General features: G+C 47.6%; 1 protein-coding gene across 1 annotated transcript in view; it reads left to right on the top strand.

The window, feature by feature from the left end:
* Positions 1–21,564, top strand: part of aplp2 (amyloid beta (A4) precursor-like protein 2) — a 36,963-nt gene that overhangs the window by 11,014 nt on the left and 4,385 nt on the right. The window contains 13 exon segments of the mRNA XM_042064109.1: positions 7,888–8,061; positions 8,510–8,639; positions 12,369–12,481; positions 13,435–13,652; positions 13,860–14,104; positions 14,444–14,611; positions 15,594–15,727; positions 16,025–16,099; positions 16,269–16,290; positions 16,293–16,426; positions 17,013–17,141; positions 18,311–18,410; positions 19,418–19,582. Of these exon segments, the coding sequence (XP_041920043.1) occupies positions 7,888–8,061; positions 8,510–8,639; positions 12,369–12,481; positions 13,435–13,652; positions 13,860–14,104; positions 14,444–14,611; positions 15,594–15,727; positions 16,025–16,099; positions 16,269–16,290; positions 16,293–16,426; positions 17,013–17,141; positions 18,311–18,410; positions 19,418–19,582 (1,807 nt within the window).

Below are 21,564 nucleotides of genomic sequence, written 5' to 3'. Positions count from 1 at the left end.
GCACGCACCTCCATGTGCATGTAATGCCAGGGCTGGAGGAGAGCCGCACGCACCTCCATGTGCATGTAATGCCAGGGCTGGAGGAGAGCCGCACGCACCTCCATGTGCATGTAATGCCAGGGCTGAGGGGAGGCGCACATCCAGCAGTGTTGCGTGCCTTTCTCTCCCTGGTGGCCGGCGCTGGTGGTGCGTTTCTCATGCATGTCTAAGCCGTGCTCGGCGGCGGAGGAGAGAGGCCGGTGCTGCCAGGACGCGGAGGCTGAGGCTGGGAAGCGGCAGAGGCCATCAGGTGCAGCGTGTCCACTCCGTCCGTCGTCCTCTCCTTGGCTGCAGTACAGCCCCCACAGCACCGGTGAAGCGGAGTGCAGTTTGGGGCCGCAGCCCCGGGGCCCGGGGCGAAATGGACTCCGGCCCAGGCGCTCACCGGACTGTAACCTGGAGCCCCACTGGTCTGCCAAATGCTGCACGGCCGAAATAGCCAACATGCAGCTGCTGTTGCACTTTTGCTTAAAAAGATTGAAAAACAGCAAGTGCATTTAGAGGAGAAGAAGAGCTTTGTGCTAATTAAAAGCCATTAGTTTAATTTATGCGCTTCTTGAGCACCAACTGCTTTGTAGGCAGAGCCTTCTGCTGGGGACAGAGCTTTGTTGTTGAAGTTTGTTTCTCTCTCTCTCTCTCTCTGTCTCTGTCTCTGTCTCTGTCTCTGTCTCTCTCTGTCTCTGTCTCTCTCTGTCTCTCTCTGTGTGTGTGTATAAGTGAAGAGGCTGTTCCATTCTACTCTGGGACACTTTGTGGCTGTGTGCAGTATGTTACCTACTCTGTGCCATAAAGACAGCCTTCCACCCCCTCCCTCCCACTAACCCCCCCCCCCCCCCCCACACACACACACACACACACACACCGTTTTCTTGCCATTTGCCTGTGTGAATAGCTGGGATGCTTTTTCTTGGAGGTTTCTGTGGTGCCGAGAGCATTGGAACAAGTTGTCATTCACGTCTGTACAGTCTGTGCTGGAGAATAGCCAGGTTATCTTTCTTCCCCTGCACGCACAGTAATGCCCATTACTAGATACCCCCCCCCACACACACACACACACCGATTGAAACTTGCAGTCCAACTCCAGCTGACCTTGGCTGGCTGGTTAGTGGTGTGGTGGCTCTGTGCTGGGTGAGGGCAGTGGAGGGCTTGTTTGCTCTCAGGTGGCCTGTGATTAGACATCATGGATTTGTCATTGTGGTGGTGAGCTGTTTGTGTTTAGTCAGGTGCTGTGGGACAAAGAGCTTTGTGCTTTTGAGTTTTCCACTATCTCTCTCTCTCGCTCTCTCTCTCTCTCTCTCTCTCTCTCTCTCTGTCTCTGTCTCTGTCTCTGTCTCTGTCTCTGTCTCTGTCTCTGTCTCTGTCTCTGTCTCTGTGTGTGTGTGTGTGTGTGTCTTGGACGTTTCCATGGTGTGTCTGTTTGTGATTGTGTTACTCATCAGTAATCATCACTGAAATTGCTCACCCTGGACATGTTTCCCATTCTCCTTCCCAAGAAAAGAATGTCATAATTTCTGAAACATCCTAGACCTTTCACATCTCTTTAGAAAACTTTTTGTAGAATGCCAGTTTGTGAGTATGACCATTTAGTGCTAGTATAGAAATCTAGGATAGAAATAGTGTATTGTGAGGTATAGAAATGTCTAAATCGTATTGTTCTAGATTTCAGCAGTTTAGGATGTCTGGTCTGGTGGTATGTGGATTTAGCTTTGGTGGATTCAAAACAAAAGGCAAATAGTTGGCCAAGCACTAGGCCTGTTCTATATCAGCAGTCAGTCATGTTATTTAGAACAGACTGATTCCTTTATCATATGAAATGGTGAACTGCTTAAGCATGTTAGACTATTCTGAACATTTGGCACCTAATGTAACTTGACTTGTTGTGTGGAATGAAATCGAATAAAGTGTTGGCTATCTGCGTGTTTACGTGTGTTTGTGGCTGGTGAAGTTGTCTGGCTCAAAGTGATGTTGGCACTTCTCTATTGCTCAATTACCATTGGATCAAAAATAATTCACTTGAAGGAGCTATCTGATAAAGGTCGATGTGCCACTCACAAGAAATGCACTCAAACAAGGGTCACCAGGTCCATAAGTGGTGATAAAACCCAAAGTTGCCTTGCGTATCTGCCGGTATACTCTGGTACGCTCTCCTGGGCGACCACACCCCAGAGTGTGGGCCTCCGTGGCATGTGCTGGCCGTGTGGCAGGCGCAGCCCAATATCTAGCCTGGAGCTATGGTGCTCTGCTGAGTAAACAGAAACGGCTGGAAGTTACAAAGTTGCATAGTGAATCACTAAGAGGAAGGGACTTTGTCTGTCTTTCTGTGTGTGCACATGAACTAAGGTTGTGTGTGTGTGTGTGTGTGTGTGTGTGTGTGTGTGTACAATGTGTTCAGAGCGCTATGTTAGTTCCTGAAAGTCCTAACGGAAGTGTAGTTCCCCACAGAGCTCGAGTTCCTGCTGAAATCAGCGGGCTGGTGGAGTTTAAGGGAAATATGTTTGGGTGTGTGCTCGGGCGTCTGTGTTTACATCTCTTGACGTCATGACCGTTAGTCACAGCCAAGAGTTGGCTGTGTTGGGAAAGTTCCCGGGACACTTCCCCCCTCATCCACAAGCTGGTGAGAGGAAGCGAGCGGCAACCCTGATCCGAGCCTCGGCCCTGCACAGCAGACGGCGAGCAGTTGTCGTCCCCCCCCCCCCCCCCCAGCAGGTTTTTATTGGCTTGATGTCACTCCGCTAACCTTTTGAAGGGGACACGTGGTCAGGTCACAGCAGATAGGCAAATACCATTGTTCTGTTCCCAGTCGGCTATCCTTCCTGCACTCTCTTCCCCCTGACTCTCCGCCCCGCGTTATCAGATAAGGGTTATTTGTTTAGTCCAAGTTTCAGTTACAGCCCTGCTCAATCTGGCTTATCCGCTTCCTGCTTGGGTCACTGGAATGGGAAAGACGCTGGCGATCACAGTGTATCCCTGTGACCTTCTGATATATTATGTCTCTTGGTTTTGTCTGTGTTTTGCATGTGAGCGTGAGTGAGTGTGTAGCCTGTGCATTCTCACCAAGCCATCTCTTCCTTAAGCGTTAAATCCCAGCTCGGGGATTATAGGGACTTACAGGGAGCGGGTGGCGGGCATTCCTACTCATGGTCACATGTGCCCAAAGCATTTTGGGAACTCTTGAGATGTGACCATTACCATGACCAGTGCCCTTGTTGTTGTTGCTCTCTTTTGTGGAGTGAAGGTGTATATTTATAGTGCCGTTGTAGAAGGAAATGACTTGAATGAAGGACATACCTTTATGTTTTCAGATAGACTCTCAAAAGCTTAATTGGCTGCATCTGGTACCCAGAATGCCCCGTGGCTATTTAAACCAGTACATGTCACTTATTTACTTAACCCTGAAGAAGGCTGTTGACGAAATGTCTCTCGTGAATAAATAGCCTAAAAAGATGTGAGTGTGTGTGTGGCTACTTTCTTTATTCAAAAATGATCAAAGAAACAAAAAAGTGTATTTTATTTGTCACCGTGAGACATAACATAGAAGTGTGTGTGTGTGTGTGTGTGTGTGTGTGTGTGTGTGTGTGTGTTTATGAAACTTCAAAGTGGTGTCTTCCTGTATAGTAAATGCGGTCATGAAGTTTGGCCACACACATTCTGACAACAAATTAGTCCTGCTGGGTTGGTGGCCTTGTGTTAAGTGATACTATTAAGTGTGTGTGTGTGTGTGTGTGTCTTTGAAAGATGAGTCTACCATGTCTTTCCTTTGTAATATGTCTGTGTCTGAGAAATAAGGCAGAGGCAAATGTGCTCAAGTTTATTTGGGGAGTTTTATGGGACTTTCTTTATTAGCTGGGGCCAAGCTAGTATATCATGTCCTTGTCGGGGAGACATTTGTGGCGTTGCCATTTGTGGGCCCAGTTTTAACAGTGGTGTTAAACTTTGCTCTGTGTGTGAGAAGTTGTGGTGGTGTGAAACAGATGGCTACTCGTGTGCAGTAGTGGGGTTTTCTCTTGACTCACTCCTCGCATGTGGTTGAATATTGGGTGACGTATGGAGGTCTAAGTGAATTTCTAAAAGCCCATTAGTCTATCTTTGCCCACGGCTGCTTGTAGCACTCAATGTACCTGTGCCCTTTCATGCCGTCTCTTCAGCCTTCAGCCGTTTGTCTTTCATGCATCCTCCACTACTATTCCTCCTCTCATGTCTCTCTCTCTCCTTCAGCCTCTTCTGTTCCTTCTGTTCTCTCTCGCCATGACTCACAGATGACATTTTCCGCCCCACTCGCTTTTCACACCAGCTGACGGGGAGGTTTGAAACGATGCCCCCGCTGGTGCATAGAAAATGAAGTTTATTGCGTCGATTGGTATTTTTAGTGTTGGGTCTTTGCTTTTCTGATGTGCAGGAAGAGGGGCGATCCATCCGCAGCCAAGGGCCCTGACGTACAGAGAAAGACGTTTAAGGCTGCGCTGGCACTGATTTGTTGTTAATTAGTGCCTTGGCAGCGCTGTTTTTGTTTAGCGAGGGAGTCTGAAGGGAAGAAAGGGGGGGGGGGAGAATGAATGCAGGGAGCTGGGAGGTCAGGCATGCTGAGCGTCCAGTCAGCCAGTGCCACTCGCACAAAAGCCCTGTTGTCCTGCCCTGTCCGCTGTGGCGTGTCTCGGGCCCGTAACATGCAAGCCAACACATGCGCTCAGTGAGTGGGGTCCCCCTGGTGTGCGGAGGATGAGCAAATGACTGTCTGTTTTTTTCTCTCTCCTCGGTTTGGCCTCTCCGGCTACACTGCGGCTCTCTCGCTCATTTGTATGGGCCCTCCTGTTCCATCTGCAGGACTGGGCTGCTCGGCTGCGGAGCATTTGTTTATTTGTTGGCCTCCTGCTTTTACTCTGATGCCCTTAATGGCTTCTCCCTCTTCACCATAGTGCATCCTTTTGTGTGAGGAGTGCATTTCCCAAGTCCCTCCTCCTCTTTTTTTCCCCCTCCTCTTTTTTTTGCCCTCATTCCTGCTGCCATCTATAGCTCCTTTGCACAATTCTCTCTGTTTGCTTAGAAGTGGCTTGACCTTACAAAAGAATGCGAGAGACGGGAGAGGCGAAAAACTGCCACTTTGTGGCTCCTCTCAGACCATGCATGAGCTTTATTTTTCTATGTCTTCCCAGACGCTAATTTGCTGTCTTTGTCTTTTTTCAATCTCTTTTTCTCTCCCTCTCCCTCTGTTTCCTCTCTGACTGTTGATGAGTGTGCCAGGCGTGAGTTGACCCATAACTATTGGGAAACAGGGCTGCCTCTAATGGATGTGCTCTGTTGTATGTCAAAGTAATCGCTCTTTCTTACACACACACACACACACACAAACACACACTTTGCTTAATGTCTTAGTCTTTCGCTCTCTGTCTAGTACACACACAAGGACCGACTCCTTCCCATGAAGTGTAATTCTGTATTGTACTTCAAGAATGTGAGGGCCAGCACTGTCCACCTGTCTGTCTGTCTGTCTGTCTCTCTGCCTGACTCTATTTGAATCTCCATGTATCTATTTTTAGAGGAAATTGTCAGTTAAAGAAGTGAAGCGCCTCCCTAACCTCATAATTGTTATTCAGTGATCTAAGTCTGTTGTTTGGGTTCTGGTAGGTTCTTTTGTTGGATTGTAAATCAGTGCTGCACTCTGCAACTGTGTGGGCTGTGTTGGCTATGAAGTCTTATTTAGTCTTATTAATCTGTTATGAAACAGTATGAAGTTCTATTTTTGAATCATCAAATGGTTAAAATGCACATAATTAATATGAACATATGGAGAAAATGAACATAAACAATGACCCCTCCTATTAATTATATTATTATTATTATTATTATTATTATTATTATTATTATTATTATTCTTCATTGAGCCACAGAAATACATGCTGATGTCAAAAGCATGTGTCAGGCAAACATTTCAGAAGCATCTCTTAAAGTTACTGACAAAATAACTTCTGACCTGTCTCTAAAGGCTGACCGAATGACGTCCACAGCACTAATTGGCTAATTTATCCATTATGATGGTAAATATCACTTGGTTACATAAGAGTACTGTGGCCTTCCAAATAAACAGCCCTATTGTTCCACTCTCTTGACTGACTGTATTGACTATGCCAGCCTGGTTTTGCAGGGACACTGTATTTTCTCTACAACCTTCAGTTCTGTATGCTAAAGGTATTATCTCAATGGGCTCATTTGGTAGCTGTCATAAAAAGATCCTATAATCCTATAAAAGATCTATAAGCTTCTCTATAATAGTCTTGAGGAGTGAATTAAGTTTAAATTGTGGTTGCATATAGTTAAATTATGAAATGGCATATTCAAATACTAATGTTGCTTTCAAAGGAATAATTAAATGAATCCGGTTTTCAACTGATCAGGGATGTAGAATCAGTCAGGAGCATTGTGAGTTGGTTTAACAGCTGGGCATTAGGGATCAAATTAACTGGAGAATGTAGATGAGAAACTGAATAAAGGCCTCCATGCAAGGCAAGGAACTAGAACTAGAATGGATAGATTTGAGATGATGTAAAGTCCAAAATGCAATCGGTCCACAGTGCCACAGATTCTGAGGCGTGTGCACCCATTCTCTGGCTTTTGTCCTCTACTCTCTCCAATGTGTGCTAAATCATGCATGGCACAGTGAAGGTCTCAGTCTCTCTTGGTCTTCCTCTCTGGCCGTCTCCGTCCCCATGCCCTGTCCCACACTCCTACGGGAGTCGGGAGCACACGAGTGGTTTGGGCCATCCTCCCGATGTGAGCCATTGTTTCTGCTCCAACTATCTGACCTCCTGTTTTTTTGTGTTTCGTGGTGGTCAACTGATGAAAGCCTTCCTGTTATGAGGGAATATGGAAGTGCTGTGACCGTTCCAGCTGAGGACAGTTGGAGCTGGGTCATGTTGTTAAGCAGCGCTTGTGGTCCATAGTAATGGCCGGCAGGGTGGGGCTGCATCCTGTGGAGGGAAGTGTAGCGGCAGGACCAGTGGGGAGGAGTGGGCACATCCTGTCTGTTGGAAGGACAGAGAGGGTGGGTGGGTGGGTGAGCGACCAGCTGACTTCCCCCTACGCAGCACACCGGACACTCACTTCTCCATCAGCCCACTACACGTGATAGACAGGGCTTCCCAAATGATGCCAAAAGCCATTGTTTCAATACAGCTCATTTCTTTACATTGTGTGACCCTTCTTAATGCTGTGCTATGCAGGTGAGGTGTTTTTGACGACAGTGGGACTTTGCTCTCCTGAGAGTGTTGGGCAGTATGTACGTGTGGCTAGGGGTAAATGATCCATTTGCAGGCCAGCACCTCCCCTTGAGTGTTTCTATTCCACTGCGCCCAGGAAGAGCATGTGCTCTGAAGTGTGACCGAGTGCCAGGCCCCTCTACAGACACACACACACACACACACACACTCTCTTGTACGCTCCTCGGCAAGTCAATAACTGGCAGTCCACCGGTGTATGGAGAAAGAAAAACAGAGCAGTGAAGTGATGAAGGCCCTCTACCCCAAGACAAGCCCATGTCCTCCCGGCTCCATACTGGACACTCCAAAGGGTCTGTTGCAGGGTATTTCTAGAATGCGCTTGACCTCCGTGTGAGCGTGTGTCCTTGAAATGTATTATGGTCTGGATAATGGACTAGAGCGTAAGCAAAAGCTGGTGTTTTGCAAGGGTGATGCTAATGAGTCCAGCCTGTGGAATGCCTTAGCGTTGCAGATGACTTGATTACCTACAGGATTTAATGGCTAATTATGTAGCCATAACAAGTGTGGGCAGCAACTAACAGTATCTCTCCCCCCCCCTCTATCTTTCTCCCTCTTCCTCCTCCTCTGTGTCCTCCAGGCTCTGGCTGCTAATGCAGGCACTGGCTTTGCCGTGGCCGAGCCCCAGGTGGCCATGTTCTGTGGGAAGCTGAACATGCACGTGAACATCCAGACCGGCCGCTGGGAACCCGACCCTTCTGGAACCAAGAGCTGCACAGAATCCAAAGAGGGCGTGCTGCAGTACTGCCAGGAGGTGAGGTGACACTGCAGTTCACGCTGCCTTCTAAATTATGCTAATCTGCATGTTAGCGCCTGAGTCAGGAGGACTCCGAAAGAGCCGCTCATCAGACAAACACATGTAAATGTCTGTGCCGCTAGCTCCTCTTTTCCCCCTAGTCTCATGCAGATTCTCTCTCACCCTCCTTCAAGTACAGAGGCTTCATATTGTTCAGTACGCCATGTAAGTTGCCATGATATGACATGAGACACGTGGTTGTGAGGAGAGCTGATCCATTTTATCACACATTTCTGATGGCATCTCAGGAGAAGTTCATTTGTGTAATTTCACACCTGAGCGGATAGCATTTGAAGATGATTCTGGATGCATCACTGAGCGCTCTCTCTCTCTCTCTCTCTCTCTCTCGCTCTCGCTCTCTCTCTCTCGCTCTCTCTCGCTCTCTCTCTCGTTCTTCCTGTCCCAGATGTACCCTGAGTTGCAGATCACAAATGTGGTGGAAGCCAACGAGCAAATCAAGATTGAGAACTGGTGCAAGAAGGAGAAGAAGCAGTGCAAAGGCCACTCCCACATTGTGGTCCCCTTCAAATGCCTAGGTAAGAACAACACGCACGACCTTTGAGAGGGAGGGACTGAACACTGCCGCGGTCAGATGCAGTTGCTCAACAGATAATCTGCCAGACTTTGATGTTGATGCTTGCTGTGCAATAGCTAATGCCTCGGAGGGAGGGTGGAAATGCTGTGGATAGAAAGCTATTACTGAGAAGCAAAGATTGTGGTGCAGTTAAGCACAATATTCTGCTCTGTAACACTAGCTGTAAGGCAAAGATAGATGGAGAGAGGGAGGGAGAAAGGGAGTGAGTGATAAAGTGATCAGAGGGAGAGAAAGAAGATGAGGAGAGAGTGCAGCTGAGAGGGGAATTCTGCTGACTTAACTGCTGCTCGTCTCTGGTCAGTGGAAGTCCGGCATGGCAGCTTTGTGCTCGTACTGGGAGGAGGGAGGACTGTCCATAATTGACCACGGCCACAGAGTCCTCTCGGTTTTATGGACCGTCAGAGCTGGTAAACTCCAGCTCCCAGAGCAAAGAAGACTCTTCTCCATGGCGACAGTGAATTATTTGAGCCTCCCTATCTGTTTTCTTTCTCCCTTCTCTTCTGCGCCATTTTCTCTCCAATACAGAAAGCAGACCTGTCTTTGCTGGGCAATTTTCACACTCCGTAGAAGTAGAAACCCTGTCCTTCTTACTCAGCATTTGTGATGTTGAAAGGAGACTACACTTTTCCTGTTTTCTTGTTCAATTTGTCCTCTCCACTCCTCTCCTCTCCTTTCATCTCTCCTCTTGTTCATTCTGTCTGATTGAGTTGTGGCGCTGAGTTAGGGAATGAGAAAGCCATTAGTGCTGTCAGTGGACTGTGAAATGGGATGACAAGCGGAGGCTACCAGAGATGGCAGGGTGTTTTTTTTTTTTTTTTTTTTTCTTTCTTTCTTTTTCAATTTTTTAGCTGCAGGTTTTGGAGTGAGGAGGAAGGGAGAGCTGAATAGGTATTGCAAATGGCTGATTCCACTGTTCGGGTAGAGTTGTTGGACTGGTTTTGATTGATAGACTGTCAGAACCACAGACCACTTTTGTGTTCTCTCTGTACTTAACAGAGTTTTAGATTTAGCATTTCACAGATGTTTTTACATTTAGGGTCTGAGGTACGCTATGATGGGTTTGTATTTGTATTTGTTTGGGCTTTCCTGCTATAAACCATTAGAGGTCCTGCACATAAAAAAAAAAAGCTGCTAAAATGTCACTGGTGCAGTGCAATGTCTTCCTCGGGCACAGTGCATCTGCAGCTCTTTGTGCCCTGTGGTCCTGGTTAGGCCTGTTATCTGTGATGATAAAGATCATTCATAATCAAGCTCTCTTATTTAATTAGAGCACTACAGCCCCCCCTCTCTCTCTTTCTCCTCGTAATTAAGCAGAATTACTGCATATTCCCGCTCCCCACTGTCATTACCCTCTTGTTTCTAAAATAGGTTGCAGATATGAGGATTTATTTCAGCTTATTTTGTTGTGTGCCATGTTTGTTTCTGGCTGTTAGTTTTGATTCTTCATTGAGGTTCAAAGTGATCATGTCATGGGGACTGAGGAAGGTGAAGTGCTGATGTAGGCAGCTGATGATGGAGAAAGCACAGCTTGCTAAGAATAAGTGACCACAGGTCAAATTATTTGAAGCTGGTCAAATGAACCGCAAAAGCCAATCATGACCCCGTTCCCAGTGAAGGTTCAATCTGCTCACATGAAGGGCTATTGTCTTTCTCTTGAGATTTGTGTAATCAATATCAGTTGTTTTGAGGAAAGTGTGTTGAAGACCCAAATCTACTTGAGGATTCAGGCATGGCCTGGTCAGTCTTGTTTGAGCAGGTGCCTGACCACATGGCCGTGTAAAAAGTTACAATCAGTTAATGCCTGGAGCAAGAGAGCGTTAAAGAAATCATACAGCGAAAAATGGGTCACTATGTAAAGTGTTCCGTTTATGAAGTGTGCAGTAAAATCTAATGAGATTTATTGAGTGACTCATCTCTCTTGCCGTTGGCCAGTGATTGATCCCTCGGCCGTGGGCTGGAGGCTCAGTGGGAGCCCACCTGCCCCGCCGCTTGGCTGCTAAGTGCTAATCTCTCCCCCCCAATCCCCCAGTGTGGGGCCGCTGGGCCCCAGGGGAAGGACGCGCTCCCATCTGCACAGCCTCATGACTGCAGTGGGCCATGCTGCGACAATCCCCACAGATTGATGGCTGAGATACTGGTAGTGATGGAAGAGGGGCAGAGGAAGTGCTGTGGATGGAGGAGGAGTTCAGATCCACATTCAGCTGTGTGGCTAACAGGCAGAGATGACTAGGGAGAAGAGGGAGCGCGCTACACAGCCAGATGTCACCGGCTCACCTGTCAACCTGCCCACCTGTCTTCCAGGACGACTCCTGACACCAATCCTAACCGGCCCTAAACAGAATAAGACCATAAGGAGCTTGAACACACAATGGTGTTTGTGCGCCTGCACCAGAGAGGACAGACAGGGTGAAATAAAAAAGGAGGAGGCTGGAGCGAGACTCTCTCCCTCTCACGGGTTCTGTCAGTTGTACTTGAAGACGTGGTCTTATTCTGCCCCTCCAGTGTGGTCTTCAGTTCACATGAGGAGTATTGTCATAAGAAGTACTATCCATGTGATGGATTTGTCTGAAAATAGGATTTCTAAATAGTAAAAGTAATGGTGACTAAGTCTGATTTTTGTCCTTGTAAGAAACGGACAGTGACATTGTTGTTGTGCTGACCCCTATTTCTCTGGCTCGTCTAGAGTGTGTGTGTGTGTGTGTGTGTGCTTGTGCAATGTGCTTTTTTTTGTGGAGGACGAAACAGGCAGCTGTCTGCTGTGCTATTTGCAACTCCCTTCTTTTTCTCCAAACCCTCTCATTTTCCAGAACACTGCCTTCTCTCTCTCTCTCTCTCTGTCTCTCTGTCTCTCTGTCTCTCTGTCTCTCTGTCTCTCTGTCTCTCTGTCTCTCTCTCTCTCTCTCTCTCTCTCTCTCTCTCTCCCCTTTTCCTCCTGGTCTTTTTCTTTTGCTTCATGCCAGAGTGGCCTGAGGTAAGCTTTGTGGCAGGCAGCTAAATAAGCAGTTAGAGAGCCATCTTTTGTACCTCCATTGCACATGTAATCTCCCTGCAGCCTCCCTGCGGACGGCGCAGTGGCTCTCCACTCGGACTGCGTGTCCGGAGAGGTCCATGGCTGACCTCTGGTGACACCAGCGCCATATGCTGGGTGGATCAACAGCCATATCTCATATTCCTGGCGTTTGATGAAATGTGAAGTGTTATTATTAATGGGACTCATTTCACATGGGTGAATATTTATCATCAGAACGGCCCAGTCACAATTAGACTGTGAAAGGACACTGATCCTGGACCTGCCAGCTGCACTGATAAGTGTTTTTTATTGGACATAGAGATACGGCTGAGGAATTCCTGTCTCCCAGTTGCAGGTCTGGTCACTGTGAGCTCGGAGTGTGGCTGTGTGCCGGGATCTCTGGGACATGTCCAGCTATGCAAGTGTCACTCGCCCACTTTGTAATACTGCTGTAAGAAAGATCAAAGTATCAGATGGCCATGAATTATAAATGATGTCAGGTTTTTGCCTTGTGTCATTAAATATTCTCTTTTTAGGATGGGGTGGGGTGTCCACATCTACAGCAGAGCCTTAATTCTGTGTGTGTGTGTGTGTGTGTGTGTCTGTTTGTATGTTTGTGCTGTTTCTGAAACCGTGTCCTCTCTGTTCATTGTCTTGTAGTGGGGGACTTTGTGAGTGATGTCCTCCTGGTCCCTGAGAAGTGCAAGTTCTTCCACAAAGAGCGCATGGACATGTGCGTCAGCCACCAGCAGTGGCACGGAGTGGCCAAGGAGGTGAGCTACTGACCACAACCCACTGGGTAAACACACTGACTCACAGACCAAACACAACGGATTAGGGGAGCGCGCTCCAAATGGAATGTTCCAACATGAGGAAATCTTAGTGGTTTTCAGACCACTGTTTTTCTCTGACCACTTTTAGATTGCATTGTGCTCTTACATCACAGACTAGACAGCAGATGTTTCACAACAGACTGTTAAATAGCTGCTGTAACAAAGTGGGTAGGATAAGGATGGGTGTAGCGCTGGGTGAGTGGAACCATCCATTCACTAGAGTCCACTTCCCTTCACGACCACTGTTATCTGTTTTCTCTCTCTTTCTCTCTCCCTCCCTCTCTCTCTTTCTCCCTCTCTGCCTGTGGCCATGGAAGCTGTCACATTGCAGGCTGTAGTCAGATTAGCCGTAATGCCACTAATCCCCAGGCCCGTCCCACCTTTCAGGCCACAGCGTACCAAACACACACAATGCACACGCGCACACTCGACACACAGCAACTGCTACGCTTTTGGCCCGGTTCCCTCGGTACGACTTACTGTGCTGCATATGGCCTCCTTTTGTGTACGCTACAACCACACAGTGCTCAGGAAAGAGAGGACCTGAGCTACCTCATTGAATCGTGAGACTATTTCATGGGTTTAGCCATGCTTTCACCATTGTCTATGCAACTCCATCCCCATGTCCACATTATGTGAGCCAGTCCACAGCAGTGAATCACACACCCAGTCAGGAGCCTCTGTTCGCATACAATGAAGTTGACTCACTGCTCCCGCAGAATTAGTGGAGATGGTGGAAGTTCTGAAGGAGATGTATGTATCTGTCCGTTTTAATCTGCGGTCTCATTCCTCACTCTTAACATCCCTCTCCTCTCTCGTTCCCTCTCCTCTCTCGTTCCCTCTCCTCTCTCGTTCCCTCGTTCTCTCGCTCCCTCTCTCCCTCTCTTCCCCAGGCCTGCATCAAGAGTAGCATGGTGCTGCACAGCTACGGCATGCTGCTGCCCTGTGGCATCGACAAGTTCCACGGGACCGAGTACGTGTGCTGCCCCTCCAGCCGGCCCGAGGAGCCCGCACCGCCCGCCCTGCCCGCTGAGGTAGAGGGCGACGAGGATGAAGAGGACATGGAGGTGGAGGAGCCCGAACCTGAGAATGATGAGCCCATTGAGGAGAGGTGTGTGTGTGTGTGTGTGTGTGTGTGTGTGTGTGTCAGCTAACATCTGGTGTGTACGTATGATAAATTACGGGGCCATCTGGTTGCTGCCCTGTGATAGCTGCTCTTCCATTTCATCACACACAGTAGCGTAACCCGAGTCATGGCCATCATCCTAAAATCACTCCTCCCTCCCCCCCCCCCTCCTCTCCTCTCTTTGTCCTGCAGTGAGGCCCCAGCCAATGAGCAACTCACACAGAAGGAGGACACTGCCGATGAGGAAGAAGAGGAGGATGACGATGATGATGATGACTACCACTACGTTTATGAAGATGAGGAGGAGGACCGTGACAGCATGGAGAAGCAAGACAAGAAAGACAAGTCTGCTGAGAGCCCCGACGATGACGACGAAGATGATGATGACGAGATTGAAGATGATGATGATGATGATAAAACTCTGGAGGATGTTAAGGGTAAGTACAGTGGGTTGCTTTTTTTAAAATTATTTTGATATATATGATATGGGTCAAGAGTAAGCACCAGATTTCTTCAGACATCTTTCTTTTTTTTTTTGAGAATAGCCATTACTATGATTAATATATTTTTCACTACCAGGCAATTAACCAGGCATCAAATGTAGTAACATAAAATATTAAAAGGCTTAAGAATGAACCAGATTTAGCCTTAGTCAGTCATCATCGGTCATATTTGAGTCATCTTGGCTCCAACCCCTAGCCTGTAGTGTTTTTTGAAATGGCCGTCTTGAGTGCTGCCCCCTCTGGTGGGAGGCTCTAACTGCTGTCCTCTGGCAGCCGTGTGCTCTCTGGAAGCGGAGACTGGCCCCTGCCGTGCCTCCATGCCGCGTTGGGCCTTCGACATGCGCCAGAGGAAGTGCGTGCGCTTCATCTATGGAGGCTGCGCCGGCAACCGCAACAATTTCGACTCCGAGGAGTACTGCATGGCCGTGTGCAAGCGCCTGAGTAAGTTGGATGGAATGGGAGGCCAGATTTCTGACACGCTCCTCTATCCTCACACACATGGGGTGCATGTTTGGCGGCGGTGTCTCCATGTGCATTCGCCGGGGTTACATCGCTGCCAAACTCACATCCATTCTCTCTCTACCTCTCTATCCCTCTCTTTCTGAATATGACCCTCTCTCTCCTCCCACCATGCACAGTCTGCTTATGTACATGACTAGAGAAAGCGAGATCTGAAGAAGAGGAGCACACATCTCTGTAGATCACACCTCCTAAAGATATTCCTTCTTCTCTTTCCTTTACCTCTCACAAGAGTCTGGACTAACAATCACACCTTACTGTGTTCAACTTGCACTGCTCTCTCTCTCACACACACACACACACACACACACACACACACACACACGTTTTCCTGGCCTAAGGACCCCTTGTCTCTGTCTGCTTGCTTCCATGTTCAGTTTCCCCTTTACCTGCACTGTCCTATGTGAGTCCTGTTGTGCCTACTGTGTCTGCTAAAGATCCTTAAAGGTTGAAGATGCTTCTGGAAGGAAGTGGTGTTAAGATGCAGATGCAGTTTGATCAGCAGGATTTTTGAGTCTGAACTGAAGAGCTGTTCCTTAGCTAGCCCTGTGTGTGTCCTCTGTGTGGGCTGTGAATGTCATCTGGCTGCCTATCTGAGTGGATCATTGTTGCCTCTAAACTGCTAAGCTTGCAGAGCAACTAGAAAACAATCTCTTCTCACATTACCCCTTTGCCTTGGAGAGTCAGGCATCTTGTTTGAGTCCCCTCTTTCATCTGTCAGTCCTTCTCTCTGTTAGTCAGAGGAGACACTTTGTGTCAGAGACACTGCTACCTTGCTGCTTTACCTCCTGTCTTTGTCCGTCTGCTGGCCTTCTGTGTTTATGCTTTTAGTCACCTGTCTGTTAGCTGTGCACTCTTTCACTCATCATTGTACTTTTGCGTGTGTGTGTGTGTGTGTTTGCAGTTACTCCCACCACACCTCAGCCTACCGATGATGTGGATGTGTACTTCGAGACCCCAGCCGACAACAGGGAGCACAGCCTCTTCCAGAAGGCCAAGGAGCAGCTGGAGATCCGCCACCGCAACCGCATGGAGAGGGTGAGTGCCCCGGAGACGCACCACAGGAGAGGGGAAACCATCCCAGTGCTCCCAGTGGGTGGTCAGTCACATCTTCTCTCTCTCTCTCTCTCTCTCTCTCTCTCTCTCTCTCTCTCTCTCTCTCTCTCTCTCTCTCTCTCTCTCTCTCTCTCTCTCTCTCTCTCTCTCTCTCTCTCTCTCTCTCTCTCTCTCTCTCTCTCTCTCTCTCTCTCTCTCTCTCTCTCTCTCTCTCTCTCTCTCTCTCTCTCTCTCTCTCTCTCTCTCTGTCTGTCTGTCTGTCTGTCTGTCTCTGCTCAGGTGAGGAAAGAGTGGGAGGAGGCCGAGCGCCAGGCTAAGAACCTGCCCAAAGGTGACCGGCAGACACTGGTCCAGGTGAGTCAGTCAGGCCCCTCCAATAGCAAACAAAGCGACCCCACCTCATCATCCCTGTCTGATTCCTTAAGCATAAGGAGCCATCATTGTTAATCGCTGACTAAAAAGAACCTTCCCATCTCTCCTCCTTGGCCCTCTTACACGCGTGCCGTTCCTGTGTGCTGTGCAGCACTTCCAGAAGATGGTGGAGTCCCTGAGGAGGAGGCCGCCAGTGAGAAGCAGCAGCTGGTGGAGACGCACTTGGCGCGGGTGGAGGCCATGCTGAATGACCGCCGCCGCCTGGCCCTGGAGAACTACCTGGCCGCCCTGCAGGCAGACCCACCCAAGGTAGAGCCTGGGGCCTGGCTTGACGCACTCACTTAGCAGGATGTGCTTACTTTTTGGACTTTTTTGTTTGTGAAGCCTAACTTACGTTATTGATTTTCAAACAAAGGACAGGGAGAACTGAAAGCCTAATTTGATGAGTAAGCACTTAAGATGGCTTGGTTGCCATCATAAAATATGCTTGCTTGTTTTTTCATTGTTGCATTCACATCGTCGTTAACATGGTTAAATCAGTAGAGTGAGCATAAAATGTCATTATTTATATTTTCGGTAATTTGATTCTTTGTGTCTGCGCTGCAGTGATCTTCATTTTGGATATTGCAGTGTGCTTGCATATTCAGGGCCCAGATCAGTATTTGTAGCAGTGAATCCTAGAAAGGTGCCCGGTCTGGAGGGGATATTTAAAACGAATCAGCATGATGAATTGAGCTGCGACTGTAGTCCCCCCCTCAGGCACTTTGGAAAATCAGTTTTTCATAATCCCCCCTCATGTAATTTTTTTTAACTGATCCGCTCAGCCCAACCTGTCCTGCCTGCAAAGTATGGCCATGTAACCCTCCTCTACCCCCCCCTCTCCCTCCCCTCACAGCCCCACCGCATCCTGCAGGCGCTGAAGAGGTATGTGCGTGCAGAGAATAAGGATCGCCAGCACACCATCCGCCATTACCAGCACGTCCTGGCTGTGGACCCAGAGAAGGCTGCCCAGATGAAGTCCCAGGTAAGTCCACATAGTAACACGCACCCCCCCCCCCACACACACTAAAGATTAGTTCTCATTACTGCAGGGGACGAAGCCCAAATTCTTAGCAAGTTTGCCACATCAAAAACAACAGAGTTGAGTGTGAAAATTCTATTTGCAGTTGAGTGCTGACTGAACTGAGTGTGTGGGATCCAATGACTGTATAAACCACGCGCAGCGCCAGGAGCAAAGTACAGCGCAGTTAGCCCAGAAGCTGTGGGTGGGCTAGCATGACTAGACAAGAAGCATGCAGAAACCCTGAGCTGCAGATTAGTGTAGCACAGGTCTTGTGTAACGCTGCTGAGCACCAGTGTTAGAGATTTGATTGGATGGCCTCTTGACTCTGATCCCTTGGTACACTAGCTCGGCGTCACTCTCAGCTAATCTGACAGATCAATCACCTCGTGATGGTACAAAACAAAGGTGCAGAGACTGAGATGAGCACGCTAACGCAGAGAGAGATTGTTGGAGAGGGAGGGAATTTGAATGTCTGTGCGAAGCCATGGGAACAAATTTCCATGGCTTATCTCATTATGCTTTGTGACATTCATTAGGGATGTTCCTGTTTATTTGGTTTTAGATTAAGATTACATCCTCCAGTTTGCTGTGCTTGGGTACATTAACACTGTATACAAAAATCTAGGCTGTTCTCTCTGACGTACGGTAACTGAAAAGAAACAAATTGCATGGTGTGAGTTGCGTGCCTCTCTTTCCCTCTCTCTCTGTCTCTCTCTCTCGCTCTGTGTGTGTGTGTGTGTGTGTGTGTTGGGTGGTACCACCCTTCTGTTTTTGGAAAGGCATATTATTGCCATCTGTTGCTGGCTTTAAGAAACTACATTCATGTGATAAGCAGTGCATAGCAGGGTGTGATTGTTTTTGTTTTTTTAAATAGATTTTTCTAATGCACCAGAATCCAGACTAGATTTGTAGTTCCTCCTTTTTTCTGGGTTTAGTTTGGAATAGGGTATTAAATGGATGATTCGGCTTAAAGGAGTTACAGTACATAATGCTGTCATTTTACAGATAATGAAATTTAATTTCTAGCTATTCCTTAGGGTTGCTTTTATTGGGCCTTGCGGTTGTCTTTCTGCATTGTATTATAGCCTACAAAGTGAATTGATCTCTCCATCCACTTGTGCTTTCCCAAGGTGATGACACATCTGCGTGTGATCGAGGAGAGAATGAACCAGAGCCTGTCACTGCTTTACAAAGTGCCCTACGTCGCAGATGAGATCCAGGATGAAATCGGTAGGTGTTGATGATGATCCTGAAGGCTTAATGAATTTCAGGAAAATAATGAGTACTATGACACCACTAGATGAAAATTCTGTTCTGTTCTGAATATAAAATATTGTATCAGTTAAGTTTCATTGCTCCAGTCACATCTCACTGGGAGCAAGAAAAAGTGGGCTACACCATTTTCTTTTTACACCCATTTATGGACTGAGGACATCATTTGATTATTAATATCTACAACTCCACTGCTGTTCCTATGAACCAATTAGTAGAGCTGCAGGTGGAGATCAAATCATGCCCCCCCCCCCCCCCTCCCTCGCTCGCCCATATGAGGGTAAAGGCAGCCTGGCACTGTACGCGTGTCTCAACATGAGATCTGTTCAGCCCACCAGCACAGAGCCCCAGCACACAGCAGCTCGGGCAATTAAACGAAGAACAAGCTGCACTGCAACAGCAGTCCCAGCCAGTCTCTGCCTGTTTGTCTGTCTGGAGCCGGAGGTGCGTGCGAGAGGGGGCTGGCTGCCCAAACATCTCCACAGTCGCTCGTTTCCCGCTCCCCGCTCCATCTCGCTTTTTATTCAGTTCTGAAAGGAACCTGTGAGGTTGCGGGAACTCGAGATTAAAGAGAAGTGGAGGCTGTGACAGAACTGGGTCATGCCTATTTCATACCACCAGAGAGAGAGAGAGAGACAGGGAGAGAATTATGTAGAGTTTTTTAAATTGGGTGAATAGTAGTAGTACATTTCATATATACTGTGTGAGTGTGTTGTTTGACTTGATATTTTGCCAGATTATGAAAGGGTATTGGGGAGAAAGATGTATATAACTCATTTCTTATAATTGGATAATTTTATATTTCTTACAGCTGGAAGTGGAGTATTTTGAAGTCTGCTCATGAAACATTTCTTATCTCTCTCTCTCTCTCTCTCTCTCTCTCTCTCTCTCTCTCTCTCTCTCTCTCTCTCTCTCTCTCTCTCTCTCTCTCTCTCTCTCTCTCTCTCTGTTTTCTGGACCCCTAGATGAACTGCTTCAAGAGCAGAAGGCTGACATGGACCAGTTCCTGTCTTCCATCTCCGAGTCTCAGCCAGATGTCACCATGTCATCAGAGGAGAGTGTGGAGGTCCCCACCTTTGATGGCAAACCCTTCCAAGTCAACTCTCTGGGGTCCCACCCTGAGCCAGAGGGTGAGTAGTTGTTCTCAAGCTGGGGATCACCCAAAATGTGCACTGTTTTGAAGGATCCCAAAGCTACTTTTAAAAAAGACAGCAGAGGTTCATGAACATCCATTTTTATGTAGTTGGTCCACAGCATAGTACTAACAGCACATTTCACTTACACATGGACAGTTGAGAAAACAATCCATCATATTTCTGAGCATCATTTTGCTTCAAAAAGCCTCTTAAGTGTGTGTTTTGCCTGTAGCCTTGGCAGTTGCCCTCCTTTGGTAGTGTGGAGGAACTGCTGGGTCTCTAAGGACAAGTCAGGTAATGGTAGAGCTGGGAGCAGAGAGAGCCAGTAGCTGTAATGTTTGCTAAGAGCGGCACTAAGTGTACCGAGATCTGTTGGTGTGTCGAAAGGAGCCACGGGCCTGTTCTTATTGGTGCTAGCATGAGTCCCAGTGGCCTTGCCTTCAACCCAACATCGAAGTTTCGACTAAAATCACAAGACCCCAGGCTCTGGTGCCAAACTGGAGCCGAAAATTGCCCTCGCAGTGCAGTACTCCTCCATTTTCTCAGCCTGCTCTCAGTGTTAATGACAAGTGGAAAAACCAAGAAGGCGTGAAACAAACACATTAGTCCAGGAAAGCACTTTGATTCCAGCAGGCCCATATTGAGATTCAACCCTCGTCTTTTTGGGTTCTCTTTTTACCTTTTGTTTTCCGGAAGCTGTGCTACAGGACTTATCTTCAGTCATTTGGCACAGCTTGACAAATCTGCCTTTTCTCTGCTCACCTGAGTTTCTTTCTCTCTCTCTCTCTCCCTCTTTTCTTTTCTCTTCTTCCCCCATTTTTATCTCTTCGTTTGCTCACTCTCAATGCCTAGGTGATCTGTCTGACCCCCCTCGTGCCTTCAAGAAAGGTTGGTGGCTTTGCTGCTTCTCTTCTTTTCTCCTCCCGTTCTGTTTGTCGCCTCTGTGCCTCTCACCAGCTCCCAAAATGGCTCCTTTTTGTGTTGTGGTGTCATCAACTCCTCATCCCCCTCTCTGCTCTCCTTCCTCCCATGTTTTGTCTAGTTAGCCATCTGTGATGCCTCACGTGCCCACTCATTCGTACAGTCATTCATCAGGGCTGGGGGTTCGTTTTTATTGTATGTGATGAGAGGAAAAAAAAGTGCAGTAGACTGCTGGCTCATGGATAGATATACAGCTCAGTGCACTCTGGATAGGCCTGAGGGTTGCTTTCCAGGCTGCTGTCCTCAGCTTCACACTTCATTTTTACACTTTTATCTAATTATGACTCCCCCCGTTCCTACCCTGCTTCCCTACCAGTTAGGACTCCTTTAAATGAGCAAACCCTGTTGGAGGGCTGCACAATTTCACTGACCTGCAGCCAAGTTTAAGCTGGTCCAATTTGCTCCTGCCGTGCTGAAACACAATCATTTGACTTCTCCTGGTTTAGCTCGAGTGAGTGGACATTCATGGAAAACCCATCCATAGATTGTCACTTACACTTACCTTTTTCTCCTTGGAAAAATGTATTATGAGCGTTTGTATCGATGTTAGTTGGGAAGCTTTGTCAAGACCACGTTTTTCTTTTATGGTGAATTGTAAATCTGTGGTCACCAAGTGTGATTTTTTTTTTTTTTTTTTTTTTTTTTCCCCATTATTGATTGTAATTTGTTGGAGTTTCTGTATCGATCCAAACTGTAGCATCTATTGTTCACTGTGACTCACAGGATGATTAGGAAAAGTTCCCCTGATAAATAGCAATGTACTGTAACATCACAACCCATTGCATAATATTGGTAAGAAAATTCATGCACAGATCCAAGAACACTGGGATGAGTCATAGAGGGTGTTCCTGGGTTTACCCTTCTGCAAGGCTTGGTACTGGAGGACTGTGGCCTGGACCTCTGATTTGGACATATTACTGGACCCTACTTTATGAATGAAGGCCTCAACCTGACTGGTTCATGTCAATTAGGGCAAACAAAAAGAAACAATAGAG

This window comes from Alosa sapidissima, chromosome 15 (assembly GCF_018492685.1).
Source record: "Alosa sapidissima isolate fAloSap1 chromosome 15, fAloSap1.pri, whole genome shotgun sequence".
In the NCBI taxonomy this organism is placed as follows: Eukaryota; Metazoa; Chordata; class Actinopteri; order Clupeiformes; family Clupeidae; genus Alosa; species Alosa sapidissima.
The sequence above is the reverse complement of the archived record's forward strand: the minus strand, read 5'-3'. Positions and strand labels throughout refer to the sequence as shown.